Source organism: Monodon monoceros, unplaced genomic scaffold, assembly GCF_005190385.1.
Source record: "Monodon monoceros isolate NGI ecotype Baffin Bay Population unplaced genomic scaffold, NGI_Narwhal_1 Super_Scaffold_2, whole genome shotgun sequence".
In the NCBI taxonomy this organism is placed as follows: Eukaryota; Metazoa; Chordata; class Mammalia; order Artiodactyla; family Monodontidae; genus Monodon; species Monodon monoceros.
Genome location: NW_021703776.1, coordinates 96908919 through 96926473, shown reverse-complemented (window position 1 = coordinate 96926473; position 17555 = coordinate 96908919). Strand labels below are relative to the sequence as shown.

Sequence of the window (17555 nt, the reverse complement as noted above, 5' to 3'; positions counted from 1 at the left end):
GTGTGCCACAACTATTGAAGCCCATGTGTCTAGAGCCTGTGCTCTGCAACGAGAAGCCACCACAATGAGAAGCACGCTCACCGCAACCAAGAGTAGCCCCTGCTCACTGCAACTAGAGAAAGCCCACGCGCAGCAACGAAGATCCAACGCAGCCAAAGAAATGAATAAATAAATAAATTTTTAAAAAAGTGATAATATTGTAAGTCATATATTACTATCCTTGTAAAAGTTGTGAGAAACCATTAATGAGTAAATCTACATTTGTTAGCTAATGGTGTGGTACAACTAAAGATTTATCAAAATAAAAATGAGGTCCATATACATGTAAAATCAACTCTTTATCATAAGTATCATTAGCAACTATAGAGCCCCAAATGAACTCTTGAGGGTAAGGCTCTTAAAACAAAGAATAACATTTTAAGTACATAGCTATTACACACCCATCTGATATTCATTTTACACTTGATCTTAGCCAAAAGGCCGAGAAGCGACTGATATTCATTTTAATTGCCATGACTATAATGAATATACTTGTATTCAAACAGATGTCACAAGTACTACTACAGAAGTTCCAATATAATTCAGCCTTAGTTAAGAATAAGGAAATGGATATTCAAAATGGAACGTTACCAGGAAGGAGGGAAAAAACCAATTATAGAAAACATCAGCTCCTTAAAATAGCAAATTAAAGATTTGTATTAAATTGTATTCTTTCATACTTGGACATATACAGAATACAGTAATACAGGAAAACTTGCTATATCAACCACTCCTTTTCCTTGCCTCAGCTGTCTACAGATTAATTAACCCTGAAAATAGAAATTGGGATATGAAAAATGACTAAGAAGAGTAGGCTGAAATTCACTTTACAATAGTCTACGAAAAGGATTTTTAAAATACCACTATGCCAATTTATTTTAGCTGGAGGAACAGGTAGTTATGTATGTCATTTTATTTCAGTTGGTCAGACAAGTTCTAATATTCCCTTTAATCTTCTCCCACACAGAGGACTGATGCCTTAAAATCCAAGATGAGAGGCCTCATGCCATAAATTAAAGATGGTATTTTTCAATGTACGGTTCACAGAATAATGCATGGATGTTTGTTAAAAGCAAACATTCCTGTGCCCCAACCAAGTTCTCCCGAGTCAGAATCGGAATCAGCATTGTGACGAGCAACCTGAAAATTCTGACGTACACACTTGTTTAAAAACAGCTGACTGAAGGTTGAATGAGGAAATATTTAAAACAATATATTTGTCATTTCATTCCAGTCAGCAAACATTTATTAAGTCCGATCCTATGTGAGTAAAAATTTGATACATGGAGGGTGTCCCCAAAGGCAAGAAGCATATGATAACATGATTTTCAATGCACAGTTTAGTAAGTATAATAATAACCTGCAAATGTCTGCAAACACAAAGAAAATAGTGTGCTTACTGTACAGATTAACAATTCACTCTTGATTTCAATTTAGTAGTTCTTCCTCTGAAAAGGTGTCTGGAGGTTGAAGAGAAGTGTGTTTAGCTTATTATGAGAAAACGTAATGGAAGTATTTTTAAAAACAAATTTATCCTGTTTCCTGATGGTTTTGGACATCCTGGGTTTCCAAAAGGAGGGTAATAAGTGTGTGAGGCTTCTTGGTGGATGGGGGAAGGCAGAGAGTATACCAATGAGGGAAGGGAAGGAATGAACTACAAGACCAGAATCGCTAAAAGCAAATTGTTTCTCTTACCTCTAGCCTAATTCTCCTGGTGCCTGAACTGTAAGATAAACTTATTTGGAGGTTGCATTGTGTTTTTTAACCACGAGAGCAAAAATTCAAACAGTAAAAGTTGACTTTGGAGTTTAATAGAAGAATGGAAGAAAATAAAGAAAACAAAGCAGATGGTACCAAGTTATTTTTCTGGTCAGCAGTTTTCCCTCACACCATCCCCCTCCAGGACTGGAGACTGATGGACTGGAATCTTTGGAGTGAACTTCCACAGGGAGCACTCACTCATGAAACTGAGGGCAGACAAGCTGATGGGCCCTAATTGTGCCTAGTGCTCCGGATTTTCTATAATCGTTGGTTGACTCTTCTTAGCACTGGAAACAGGATCCAGTAAAAATAAAATAAAAGGCTGAAATAAGTGAAGGGGGATAGAAGAACAGTTGTAGGGACCTTCAGGGATTTCCACTGCCCACAGCTATGGTTCTCACAGTGGTCTCCAGAGCAGCAATACCATCATCACCCGGGAACTCATTGCACTAGCACACTCAGGCTGCCGTAGCAAAATACCATCGGCTGAGTGGCTTAAACAACAGACATTCTTTTCTTACAGTTCCGGAGGCTGTAAGTCCAAGATCAAGGTACTGGCCAGTTTGGTTTCTGGTGAGAGTGCTCTTTCTGACTCTTCCTCTTTTTATAAACCACCAATTCAGTCAGATTAGGAATCCAACCTTATAACCTCATTTAACCTTAATTATCTCCTAAAAGCCCTGTCTCAAATACGGTCACATTAGGGATTAGGACTTCAACGTGTGAATTTTGGGGGACACAATTCAGTCCAAAACACTCGTTACAAATGAAAATTCTGGAGCCCCACCTCAGACCTATTGAATCAGAAATTCAGGGAACGAAGTCCAGCAGTTTGTGTCTCATTAATCCCTCTGGGTTATTCGCATGCACACTAAAGCCTGAGGTGAGAAGCATGGGCCTCCAGGGGAAATTCTCAGCATTGCATTTAATTTCCTCCACGGTTTCTCCCATTTGTACTTTCCAGCCTTATTTCTTACTGTTTTTTGACACGAACTCTGCTTCTGCTAAACTACTTCTCACCGTGGCCTGAAAGATCATTCGTATTCTGTCCTCCAGACTCTTGTTTACTCTCACCAACCTCGAATTGTCTTTCAACCTCTTTAATGAAGCATCACTTCAACATCCCAGCCACAGTCATGTCTTCTTTCTCCAAATAGCAAAAGCATAATTGTCTGAACCAATCATTTTCATATTTTACAGATTTTACTTTCTTAGAGTTCATAGGTTATACTTGTCCGTAATTTTAGCACAAGGCTTTGCACATAAAAGCACTTAAATCTTCAAAACATTATAGACTGTCCTGCTTATAACTCTCTTCTGTGACTCCCTACAACACTGGCCCCAATACAACACTAATTTGGGGCATCAAGCAGTCCCTTGGTCTCTGACATAATGCCACTTCCAAAGTTGTTTAATAATAAAAAAATCATCAATATACTATTTGCTCTTTATTAAGTCCTTAAGTGCATCAAGACTTATAACAGGCACAGTATATTCCCTGATCAAATTCTCACAATCACCCTGAAATAGGCATTATGATCCCTCTTTGACTGAAAGACACTGGAAACTGAGGCAGAGAAGTTCAATGAACTCCCCCAAAGTCACATACCCGAGAAGCAGCAAGGCTGAAAAGTGTGAACATATGTTTCTCTGACTCAAAGCACATGCTTTACTTCTATGTTATACTATAGACGAAGAGATTTAGTTTGCTGTCAACATAATGAATTTACTGCCAAGAATCCCAGAGTGTATGGCTCTTGTGGTAAAGATACTTCCAATATACCCTTTGTAAACTATCTTCTTTACCCCCAACACACACACACACAAGTCCTGAAGCACTGCTAAAAGTAAGCCATCATGAAAAAAAAGAGCAGACTTCTTGAGACCAACAGATACTGTTAAATGACTACAGACAACAAACAGCTCTAAATTCTATCGCTATTCTATATGCCATTTACCTGCAGACAGCCTTCAGAATTCTTTCATCTCTATGTTAGAGACAACTGAAGAACTCAAAGGGAATTACTTGAAAGTTCACAAGGAGCTTTGATAAACTTTTGCCCAAAGCAAATACTGATAATTACGCACTAGAAGCACTGACACACACACATATATGCATATAAAAATTTTAAATAGCTAAGTTAGAAACAATGGAATTTTTCTGAAAAAATGGTGTTTCTTAGCTTCCTTCTCCAGAAAGAAGAAACAAGTGGTTATATTTTACTTTCACAGCTGCCCGCGCTTTGAAGACTGGACTGTTGAGATAATAAGCCACACCTGTTGGACTGTTTAGGTAATTCCAATCACCAGCTAAGATAGTAATTAAAAGCAACATTCCATTCTCAGCCTACCTGGGGTGTTCAACAACCTGGACATCTTGCAGAAATAGGAGATGTACTGCTCACAATACTCGGCGCTGTTGGTGATGGCGCTGATCTGGTCCATGGAGGCGCTGTAAATGAGCTGTGTCACCGAGTATTTTTCTGGGTTGTAGCCCACCACCGTTGTCTGCATCTGCAAATCATGAGACACTATGGTCCATACTTTGTCCTCTGTGGGGAGAAAAATGCCAAGACAATGGGTCATTAGTATGCACATGCATCTTCAAATGTCAGAAAATAAGTGAGCTATAATTTCACTGGTGTTTTCCCTGAACTGCTGTAGAACAGAGCTAAGGATAGTAATACTTAAAGTAACCCCTACCCTTTCTCACACTTAAGTTCTGCTTATATAGACAGAGTAGAAAAGTAATATTTTTTATTAAAAACAAACGCAAGATACCTCCTGAAAATGAAACCAAATAGCCTGAGAATCTGGTTGATGCTCTAATATCTGCAGCATTGAATGTGAGGCCCATTGTGTTCCAAAGGCTTCCCGACTCTGTAATCCCTCGCTCCTTCCGTAGAACAGTATTTGCTCCTTCCTAAAGGAACTACGTGCTCTCAAGCCTCTGGATCTTTGTACATGCTGTTTGCTCTAATCAGAATATGCATACTCATCTTGTCAACAAATATTCTTTTCACCCTGACCTTTCAGTTATAATTAGACACTGCATGCTCTGTTACTGAAATGCTCTACACATGTGGAATGATGCAAATAAGTAATTATCTTGGTGTTTTGGACCCTGAAAATTTCAATATGTGAAAAGGAGAAGCATATATAAGATTGATGAGATTAAATTAAAATGCTATATAGTTCTGCATCTGAATTAGAAGCATCACTATGAACCCAGGATGATGTTATCTTTTTTAAAATGTAGATATATGTCTTAGCTCTGTCCACTGAAAAAGTTCCCAAACAAGGACCAACCTCTGGCACCAGACTGTCATTACTCAATACCATTTTCCATTAAGAGAAAACTAAGCTCCTGGAGAAATGGCTGATTCAGGGCTGGAAATGTATAAGAGGAGCCTGGAACATATTGTCACTTCAGAAACAAACTACTGGAGACAGAGAGTGGTTCAAAAAATCCCAGGGCCAAAAAAGGATGATTTTAATTAACATCAATAAGAATTTCCTGCAATACATTAAAATACAGCGAGTATATTTAACTCCATGAGTTTGTACAAAAAAAAGAAATGTCTAATTTTGGAAGATGCTAGGTAACTAACTCATTACTTTGAATATTGGCAAATAGAGGCAAAGAATCCAGCATTTAGTCTACCTTAGTTATATGAAGTGTAATGTAACTAAATACTGGAAATATTTCAGCTCATAAATGAAGGCTAAATGATAAATGTTTTAACTTCTAACAAGTTAGTAGGATCTAAGTAGGATTATTCATGGTTGCTAATATAACAAGTAAAACCGGAGGAGACGTGCGTCCTGGGGATCAGGAGGGGCGGGCAAGTACACAGGCCTACCTGTGGAGGGGTGTGGACAAAACTCAGAGGTGAATTTCACCAAGCTTACAGACCTACCTGCCAACTTCTAGAAAATACAGGGGAAAGGGGAACATGTTAAATGTCACCAAAGGGAAACAGCGAAATCCATGCTGTGGAAAACTGTATACATCATACAATCTAGTTTTTCAACAGGTGAGTGATAAATAACAAAGGAAGAGAGAGAGACACACACACAGGAGAGAGACAGACAGAGAGACAGAGAGCTTTAGATTAAGAAAGATGAGAGATGTCCTGAACTTGCCCCTCCTGAGGTCTTCCTGTTTCAGGAAATGGCAACTCCACTCGTCCAGTTCTAGGACAAAAGCCTTGGAGTTGCTCTCAACTCTTCCCTTTCTTCCACCTCCTCCTGCAGCCTGTCAGTGACCCCCGCCTGCTCTACCTTCAATAATTATTCCGAATCTGGGCACTCCTCACCCCACCCCCCGCCACTGCTCTGGTCGAAGCCCCAGGGCCGCTCGCCTGCATCCCACAGTAACCTCTAACCAGTCCCCTCTTTCCACCCTTGCACCCTCATGCCTACCTTCAACACATCAACCAGGCTGAGGTTTTCGAGCACAAGTCAGATTTTGACACAGCTCAGGGTCCTCACATGGCACCCGGTCTCGTTCACAGACAAAGTCTAGTTCTTAGAATAGTGAAAGGCCCTCCGAGATCCGGCTCTTCCTTGCCGCCCTACTAATCTCCCCCTTGCTCCTTTGGCTCTGCCTCCTTGGAGACTCGCACTTGCTCTTTCCTGCATCTAGAGCAGTCTTTCCTCAAGCCCACTCTTTCTCCAGATCTGAGCTCCAGTGACAACCTTCCCTTCCCGAGTCCCACCCCACCACAGATGCTCTCCATCTACAATAGATAATTGTTTTTCCAGTTTTATCTTTGGCCTGATCAGAACTGCCTTCCTTTAGCTCCTCTGATACAGCAAGAAAAGCTACAATATATTTTGGTAATTCTGTCACTTTCTGACATGATTCTGAAAACAAACTGATTGTCATGTATATCCAGACCTTCAGATTTACCTTCACCTAATTAAAAATTCATTAATTGAATTAGGTTACTTCTATCACTTTTCTGTTACAATAAGTCTATGGCATAGAATTCTCAAATGTTTGACACCACTTACTTTTTCCTCCCTCCCTCCTTCCTCTCTTCTTTCTTTCCCTCCCTCCCTTCCTTCCTTCTTCGTTTCTTTCTCTTTTTCTTTCTTTCTCTCTCTCTTTTTTTTTAAAACAAATCCTTACCAAGAGCCTTGTCCTGTAGCACTGTTCCAGACCTCTCTTTCTTTAACTTTTGATGGAACAGCATTCTAATCTGACCCTCCTTTAAATATCATAAACCCCTTTTTATATATACAAAATAGGTTAATAAAGGCAAACATTAATTAAGCAAGTAAAACGAAATGATCACCAATTATGGTCTCTGTCAATAACTTTAAAAAGACTAACCAATTTGTTAATGTTGATGAATCTCTAACATTTTGGTCCTGGTGACTTCTTGACCCTAAACTCTAGTTCCAGCCATCTCAGCACACACATTTCATCATCAAAACCCTCCCTGTACATTATATCTTTATATTTGTTTTATAGTCCACTCATTCATTCAACAAATATTATCATGTACCTACTTACTATATGACCAGTACAGATCTAGGCACCATGAAAACCACAGCAAAAAAAAGCATTCATAAATTTTTGCAGCTTACATTCTTACATTCTAGTGGAGAAAAGAAAACAGATAATAAGCAAAATTAAAAGAATACACACACACATTATATATATATATATATATATATATATATATATATATATATATATATATAGTTAGCCAGTGATAATGGTGAGGAGGAAAACTAAATCAGGGAAGGGAAGAATAGGCTGTGTGTATGGGGATTGCATTTTTAAACACAGAGGAATCCATAAAAGCCCTGAGAAAGTGACATTTCAATAAATAAGGTAGCTATCCAGCAAGCCATGTAGATGTCTGGGGAAAAGTATTCCAGACAGAGGGAATGAAAATGCAAATGTTCTAAATCTGGAATATTCTGGATGTCCTTCAGGTATACAAGAAAGCCAGTGAGTGACGGAAGGGGAGAGGAGCAGAAGTTGAAGACGGAAATGTAATGAGAATGAGTGGATTGTGACCTTACAGTGAGATGGAAAGCCACTGGCTTTGGAAGGTTTGGAGCAAGTGAAAGTAGTTTGCTTTAACTTAATCTTTGACATACCATTCTTTGCTGCAATAAAATTATACTTCAGAGGGGTTTGAAAAATAATATATATATATATATATTTCTTTATAAAGATTTAAAACTTTCTACAGAGTCATGGCATTATAAAAGGTAATATATAAGCTCTATTTTGATAGCATAAAACAATTACTGTTGATGCATCTTACAAATTATTTGTTAATGCTTGCATATTACACACTGTGATGGCTCCTTTGGAGCTATTAAATCTTAAATGACAAATGGATATTAACAATTTTGCAGATATCCAGCATCTAGAAGAAAGTTATGCTGTATAGATTTTTCTTCACTAGTATCATAAGTGGAAAAATTAAAAATCTTATTTCCATATTCACAGTGTGTTTATATAGCATGTATTGTAAGATATGTGTGTAATGCAAATAAAAACTAATGTGTACGGAAACTTCTAATTTCTGCCACTGTCCGTTTTCATGAAGAAGCAATTGATAAGCTAGTGTATTTCAAATATTCTTTTTAGATTAGTGTGTTATGAAAATGGCCTTTGTGATTACTTAGTGCTTAGTATCTGTCGCATCATGCAATTACATATTTAAAAACTGTCACCTTGTACGTTGTTTTAAATATAGCTGATTTAATGATATGTTTCAAATACTGGGGTACATCTGGAACATACTGTGGGAATACATCCCTCTCCTTGGCATTTACAGGGTCCTCAAGATTACCCAGCTTAGTTGTGTTGACATATGTACATTAGAAAGGTCGCTCTGCTACCTGTATCAGTGACCCCATATCCTTATCCTAACTGTAATTCTCAGGTAATTCACTTCATGAGAACTCAATTCCTGGCACAGTTGGAGTTATGACCAGGGCCCGATAAAGCCAGGAAATGACCAGTGAAGAAAGCAAAGAATTACTCCTCCCAGAATATAACCAGTTTCTTCATCATACATATGGCTGTTCTTTGACTCTTTTCCATGTTATTTATCCATATATAATCTGAAGTTCACAGTACAGAGCAGGTCTTTATACAGTACATTTTAATTAAAGTCCAATCTGAGCTAAATCGAGTGGAAAAAAATTTTGTGTCCCATACATCTGAATATGCATCTAAGTGTTTCTGATTTTCAAGCAGCATCATGGTTCTGGTTATTGACCAATTTGTCAATCTGGGAGCTTTTTACACCTTTATTCAAATTAACTCTGAAATGATCTTTAAAATTAAGGGAATATTATATTATAAATTACCTAAACTTAAAATGGTGTATAAAGCTTGTTAGGTGGGCCTCGGCAACATCTCCTTGTGGTCCAAATCCCTGAGCAGCCCTATTACCTATTACAGTAATTCTACAGGAATGACGCTGGGTCTCTCACTCTGAGAGTAACACAACTGGAACTGAACTATAATACATGCCTCACCTAAGATTTTCCATATTGCATGTAAATCTTGGCCTGCTGCATAAAACTAGTGAATTCAATTTTGTATATCCTTAAATTTCTTCCCTATCTCATAAACTGCATTCTGATAACTAGGTTTGTGGTTTTCTTTGAGCATAGAAGTCTTAATAGTTATTATCCTGATTCAGTAAATCAACAACTGAACCTCAACTATGAGGAAGACATGAGCAAGGATCGCCAATGAAACACTATAGCATCAATAAGAATTGCTTACATGTTTGTAGCCTTACAGGAGAACACAGCCAAGGGAAGAAGCCTACCATTTAAAAGAAACCATGTTCTCATGTGAAAAATTTTGAGTTCTACATAGCATCAAGATAATGTCATTTTAGAGAGCATCCATTTTGAATCTCTTCAATTAGAGATTAAGAAACCAAGTGTAATAGAGTTACCACATGATCCTGCAATCCCACTCCTGGGCATATATCCGGGAAAGACAAAAACTCTAGTTCAAAAAGATACATGCACCCCAATGTTCACAGCAGCACTACTTACAATAGTCAAGACATGGAAACAACCTAAGTGTGCATCAATGAATGGCTAAAGAAGATTTTATATATATATTATAAAATGATATATATATAAAATGGAATATTAGCCATAAAAAGAATGAAATATTGTCATTTGCAACAACATGGATGGACCTAGAGATTATCATACTAAGTGAAGTGAGTCAGAGAAAGACAAGTATCACATGATATCACTTATATGTGGAATCTAAAAAAAATACAAATGAACTAATTTACAAACAGAAACAGTCTCACAGACACAGAAAACAAACTTTCTCAAAGGGGAAAGGGTGGGGGAAGGGATAAATTAGGAGCATGGGATTAACAGATGCACTACTACATATAAAATATACAACAAGGATTTACTGTATAGCACAGAGAACTATATTCAATATCTTATAATAACCAATAATGGAAGAGAATCTGAAAAAGAATATATATATATATGAATCACTTTGCTGTACACCTGAAACTAACACAATATTGTAAATCAGCTATACTTCAATTAAAAAAAAAAGTGTCAGAAGTGATAAGTGGCTTGACCAAATGAATACGAAAAGTTAGTGGCAAGATAATGGAAACTTTGTCCCCTAATTCTGGATTTAGTGCTCTTTTCACTACACATGTCTTTGACCCAGTGGTGATATGCCTGGTGACATGTCAAAATATTTATTGTCTTCCCCACAGCACCCCACTAATTTTCAGGGGGCAGGGGAATATAGACACTATTTTAGACTTTTTAAATATTATTTTAAATTACAATATACAAGTTATTACATCAAGAAAAATGTCATAAAATCATGAATACATTCATAAACCATTACTGAGTTTTTGATCTGTTTCAGCACGATGTTAGGTTCTGGAAGTACAAGGATGAAAAAGACTTGAGTTCCTGTCCTCAACAAGCCTGTAGTCCAATGGAGGGGAGAAAACATTAAGCTTGAAATTGCAAATTGCGAACAGGTGCTAAAACAGATATATGCACAGGGTCTTGTGAGTTCACATGGAAAGTCTGTATAACCCAGCTTTAGACAGCCATAAGTGACCCAAGAGGACATGGCATTTTCAGTGAATGATGAAGGTTAAATAGGGATGAGCCATATGAAGATGGTGATAAAAGCAGTTTCATTCTTCTTATAGCTCAGACCAAATACCTTGGAGACAAAACGTTCAGTAAATGGGATCTGGATCAACTGGAAATTGAAGGGTCTGGAATGGTGAAGTATAAGATTGCAGTCATAACAATTGCATATGGGTTGAAAGTTCTAGTAGATCATCACGGTGTAGGTGTTGAAATGCTGTGGAGATGGACGATTAATTTATATTTTAAAAAATATTTCTCCAAAGGCATATAGGACAAGCCCACAGCTAACATCATACTCAACAGGAACAGCTGAAAGCTTTGCCTCTCAAAATCTGGAACAAGTCAAGGGGAATATGATTAGGGATATACCTAGGCTTTGATATTTGATGTTATATTTCTTAATCTAGGTGTTGTATACAAACTAGAAATACTTCATATTGAAACAATTAACAGGTACCTTATTTCAGGTAAACTTTATATGAATTCCAGATTTGCAACAGTAATAGTCTAGGAAATACTGGTCATTTTACATGAGCTATGTGTGCTTTACTGCATAAGTCACAGAACAATTTCTTATATAGTTGCTTATCCAAAGTATTAAATAATTCTACAAACTATGTTAGGTTATAATGATGGTAGGCTATGATGGTTTTTTGTTTTTGTTTCATTTTTTAGTCATTTGTCAGAGGATCTATTTGAAAATTTCATCAGTCTTCCAGGCAGTTAAGTTTAAAGACCATTAATTTTATAGACCATTGTTTTGTTTAGAAGGTTTTCTCAATAGTTATGATCCTATTGACACAATTTAACTTATTAGAAATTTTTGGTGTCATGTTTTTCTCCCCCCAAATACATTTTGTGTGAGCATTACAAGCATCTCTGTAACCTAGAGCCTAATATCATAGAGGTCATTTCACCGTGGTGGGCTCCGATGGTTTAAGCCACTCCATAATGCCTGCTATGTACGCAGCTCAGGTGGCATAAGCAGCTTTAATCACGTGTAGAGAAATAAGGTATATAAAGCAGACGGAAGCCCTGCAGGAAGCACCGAGGAAATGAACTAAAAGTACAGATGATGTTCTGCAGGTGGTGGAAAATGTTAATTATTTTTATGCTCACAATTCCAGCTCAAAAATGGAGTGTTGTGAGCAAGTATAAATAATGGTGGATCATTCATACCCACCTGAAGAACAATTTGGAGCCTATGTATATCGTTTTTCGAGGAAGACATTAGCTATTTTCTGGGAAGAAGAATATTTGTTAATGTTTTTGTTCCACTGTAGAGATGTTAACATTCTTTTACAATACGGCTAGAGTTACTGACCGCATTTATATGAATACTTAGACAAGCTAATCTTCCCTTTCCTTTTTCTCTCACACTGGGTAGAGATGTAGTTGGTGTGTATTTGATAGTCAGGAGTTCATCTCTGTGGCAATAAGAAGATTTCTATCCTGTGTAGCAAGGAAATGTTACTCTTCAATTTGTGTTGCTTATAATGGTAATTAGATTTTGATCTGAGTTCAAACTTGGATACTAGGTAAACGTCATCTTGGATCAATGACTGACCATTTCTGTGGACCTTTCAAGATAACACTTACTTCCTATTATTTAAAAATACCTTAAAACATATTGCACACACTTGGTTAAAAAAAAATCACTTCAAGTATTTACCACACTGACCTAGCTGTAGTTCAGATATGCCAGGCACTTATGCTTTAAGGCTTCTGCATGGCTGTTTCCTCTGCCTAGAGGAATTTTTCCAGATGGTCTCAAGGCTAACTCCCTCGCCTCCATTAGTCTTGATTCAAATGGCATGTTCTCATTGAGGTCTGTGAAGTCTATCTTATTTAAACTTACAGCCCACTCTGTCCCTTCCCTTCTCTACACCCAAAGCACATACGTATGGCCTTTGAACATAGTATACAATTTACTTGTTTGTTATTTTTATCGTCTGCCTCCCTACCCCACCTTCCTCATAGACTATAAACTTCAATATATCAGTGAATTTTTAAAATAAATTTTGTTTACTCATGAATCTTAAATTCTTAGAATAGTACCTAGAAGTCTGCAGAAGTTCATAAATATTGTGCTAATAATATACCTTAACCCTTTCTTCACTTAGTTTCCAACAAATCTCTATCACAGTCATCATCAGTGGTTTGATGGTATTTGGTAGTATGTACCCACTTGATATACACTAACAAGTGTAAAACAGACAGCTAGTGGGAAGCAGCCGCATAGCACAGGGAGGTCAGCTCCGTACTTTGTGACCACCTAGAGGGGTGGGATAGGGAGGGTGGGAGGGAGACGCAAGAGGGAGGGGATATGGGAATATATGTATATGTATAGCTGATTCATTTTGTTGTAAAGCAGAAACTAACACACCATTGTAAAGCAATTATACTCCAATAAAGATGTTCAAAAAAAAAAAAACAAAACGAAATACAGTTCATGGGCTTATAGATCCCATCAGATAGTTCTACAATTTATTAAGCTTCAAAAAAAAATAAACATTTAGAAAGTCTTTACAGATGGAACAAAGTGATATTTGAAATTATAAAATCCTGGTACTGTACTTGCAGTATTTACAAGATTTTTTAAATCTTGTAAACTGCAAGGATTTTTTTAAAGAGCAACATGATAATACATCCAAGATGCAATAAGCTTCTTAAAACCGTCATCATTTTCTTTCTGGGTTGAACAGTAAGATAATAATCATTCTGTGCTAAGTGTGTGCACATCTCCTTACACAGCAAGAGATCCTGAACATAGGAGTTTCATTCATCAACAACTTGCTTTATTCCAAGCACTGTTCTAGGTCCTGAGCACATGAAGGCAAATAACACGTATGGCATGCCACCAAAGAGCTAGTGGGAAGAAGGTACACAAAATAAGTAATTACTGTACAACCTGAAAAAATAACTTACTTTTCAAGCAACTGCCAGAATCGCCCAAGTAATGAGATTTAGCATATAAATCATAAACCCACTTACAACCTACATCACATCCTTTAACATACGTAACACAATCTTTAAAATTCTCTGCTATTCTATTTATATATTTTTTTATTGTTGGGAGATTTTATTTTGCTGGCACTTAGTTTAAACCTAAGCTGTATCAGGCTAACTTGAGAAATTATATTCTTCCTGAAGTTTCTATCCAAAAAGCTTTGATGTAGCAGAAAACACACAATTGAGAATGACAGTTTGATTCGCTATTAACAGGATAGAATCTCATAAGATGGCCCTTCCTTTCATGTTGACCCTAGCTCACATTACTGTCTGCTCCTGAAACTTGAAAAGATCAAATACATCCCAGCAATTTACATTTTGGGGGCACTAAGGGCTGTGGTTTAGGCGATGTCCCATCAGAAAGTCTGTGGCAACAGAAACAAACTCACAGACATAGAAAATAAATTTATGGTTACAAAAGGGGAAGTGGGGGGGGGATAAATTAGGAGTCTGGAATTAGCAGATACAAACTACTATATATAAAATAGATAAACAACAAGGTCCTATTGTATAGCACAGAGAACTATATTGAATATCCTGTAATAAACCATAATGGAAAAGAATATGTAAAAGAATATATATGTACATGTATACACGTACATATATACAATATATAAAACTGAATCTGTTTGCTGTACACCAGAAACTAACACAATATTGTAAATCAACTATACTTCAATAAAAAAGGAAAGTTTATGGCCCTTTTCCCTCCTTTCAACCCAAGCACCAGGCTTAAACATAATTTTTTTTGATAATACAGATAATATTTATCACCTTGGAAGAAAATCCCCAAGTAATCAACTCCTCTGAGTATTTAATTTTCCCCATTAACTCAGTTTCTATTCACTGAAGCAGCCCTATTGTGAGGAACATTAGCACGACAGTCTGACAGATTAAGTTCCTCCGTGAGAATAATTAGCTAGAAATAAATTTTTAGGGAAAGAAAATCCTTAAGATAGCAGAATTAACATATTCAAAGGACCTAAAACTGGTGTTCTCACTTTAATTTTAACAGAAGTACAAATGTATTAGGTGATTTTCTCTTTTTTTAAAAAAATGATTCTCTGAGAAACTAAAATATTAAAGCTCCTCTAAACCCAGCAAATTCTCCCCCACTGCCAAGAACACTCCCACCTGCCCTGGCTCTGAGTCCATCAAGTCTCAGCTTTTAAGTACTTTGCTAGAAAATATCACCCACTTCCCAAGCCGCAATATCAGATCAAGTTCAGATTAGATATCCATCCATCTCCATCTGCCTCCCTAACAATCCATGTTTACCATTGGGTTTGCATTTCTCATATCGTATTTGGAACATATTTGTTGTAACCACAGCTCTGCTGTCCCTGAGGCAGAGCTGGATACAACTGTCATTGCTGAATCCTTATTGCCTAACCGAGTACCTGGTGTAGGTGCTCAAGTGCTCAATAAATACTTGCTGAACTAACGAAGTGGCACAGAGTTCGACACTAGGCTCAAGAAGCAGACGCAGCTGAAGGACGTGGGGTGGGGTTCAGACTGAGGAGCCATTCTGCAAAGGGTCTGAGACTGAGAAGGAGCTGAATAAGATGCAAAGGATGATAGGAAGCCGGCAGGGAGGCAGTACAGTCAGGCTTCTGTTTTTCAAAGAGCCCTCTGGATTGGCTTCCGGGAAGATGGCGGAAGAGTAAGACGCGGACATCACCTTCCTCCCCACAGATACACCAGAAATACATCAACACATGGAACAACTCCTACAGAACACCTACTGAACGCTGGCAGAAGGCCTCGGACCTCCCAAAAGGCAAGAAACCCCCCACGTACCTGGGTAGGGCAAAAAAAAAAAAAGAATAAACAGAGACAAAAGGATAGGGACGGGACCTGCACCAGTGGGAGGGAGCTGTGAAGGAGGAAAGGTTCCACACACTAGGAAGCCTCTTCGCGGGCGGAGACTGTGGGTGGCGGAGGGGAAAAGCTTCGGTGCCGCGGAGGAGAGCACAGCAACAGGGCTGTGGTGGGCAAAGCGGGGAGATTCCCGCACAGAGCATCAGGGCCAACCGGCACTCACCAGACCGAGAGGTTTGTCTGCTCACCCACGGGGGCAGCGAGGCTGGGAGTTGAGGCTCGGGCTTCAGTCGGAGCGCAGGGAGAGGACTGGGGTTGGTGGCGTGAACACAGCCTGCAGGGGTTTGTGCACCACGGCTGGCCGGGAGGGAGTCTGGGGAAAAGTCTGGACCTGCCGAAAGGCAAGAGACTTTTTCTTCCCTCTCTGTTTCCTGGTGCGCGAGGAGAGGGGATTAAGGGCGCCGCTTAAAGGAGCTCCAGAGATGGGCGCGAGCCGCGGCTAAAAGTGCGAACCACAGAGACGGGCATGAGACACTAAGGCTGCTGCTGCCGCCACAAAGAAGCCTGTGTGCGAGCACAGGTCACTATCCACACGCCCCTTCCGGGGAGCCTGTGCAGCTCGCCACTGCCAGGGTCCCGGGATCCAGGGACAACTCCCCCGGGAGAATGCACGGCACGCCTCAGGCTGGTGCAACGTCACGCTGGCCTCTGCTGCCGCAGGCTCACCCCACATCCGTGCCTCTCCCTCCCCCCGCCTGAGTGAGCCAGAACCCCCGAATCAGCAGCTCCTTTAACCCCGTCCTGTCTGAGCGAAGAACAGACGCCCTCCGGCGACCTACACACAGAGGCGGGGCCAAATCCAAAGCTGAGCCCCTGGGAGATGTGAGAACAAAGAAGAGAAAGGGAAATCTCTCCCAGCAGCCTCAGAAGCAGCGGATTAAATCTCCACAATCAACTTGATGTACCTGCATCTGTGGAATACCTGAATAGACAACGAATCATCCCAAATTAAGGAGGTGGACTTTGAGAGCAAGATTTATGATTTTTTCCCCTTTTCCTCTTTTTGTGAGTGTGTATGTGTATGCTTCTGTGGGAGATTTTGTCTGTATAGCTTTGCTTCCACCATTTGTCCTTGGGTTCTATTGTCCGGTTTTGTTTTTGTTTTTTTAATTTTTTCTTTTTTTCCTTAATAATTAATTTTTTATTTTAATAACTTTATATTTTATCTTACTTTATTTTATTGTACTTTATCTTCTTTCTTTCCTTCCTTCCCTCCTTCCTTCCTCCCTTCCTCCCTCCCTCCCTCCTTTCTTCCTTTCTTTCTTTCTTTCTTTCTTTCTTCTACTAATTCTTTCTTTCTAGTTTTTCTCCCTTTTATTCTGAGGCATGTGGATGAAAGGCTCTTGGTGCTGCAGCCAGGAGTCAGTGCTGTGCCTCTGAGGTGGGAGAGCCAACTTCAGGACACTGGTCCACAAGAGACCTCCCAGCTCCACATGATATCAAACGGCGAAAGTCTCCCAGAGATCTCCATCTCAACACCAAGACCCAGCTTCACTCAACGACCAGCAAGCTACAGTGCTGGACATCCTACGCCAAACAACTAGCAAGACAGGAAGACGACCCCACCCATTAGCAGAGAGGCTGCCTAAAATCATTATAAGGCCACAGACACCCCAAAACACACCACCAGATGTGGACCTGCCCATCAGAAAGACAACATCCAGCCTCATCCACCAGAACACAGGCACTATTCCCCTCCACCAGGAAGCCTA

At 39.0% G+C, this 17555-nt stretch overlaps 1 protein-coding gene and 1 pseudogene across 1 annotated transcript in view; both read right to left on the bottom strand.

Annotated features, from left to right (window-relative positions):
- Positions 1-17555, bottom strand: part of CNTNAP2 (contactin associated protein like 2) — a 2079227-nt gene that overhangs the window by 694911 nt on the left and 1366761 nt on the right. Inside the window, exon 14 of the mRNA XM_029233017.1 lies at positions 4152-4352. Coding sequence (XP_029088850.1) covers positions 4152-4352 — 201 coding nt within the window. The remainder of the gene's footprint in view (positions 1-4151; positions 4353-17555) is intronic.
- LOC114902148 lies at positions 325-492 on the bottom strand (annotated as a pseudogene).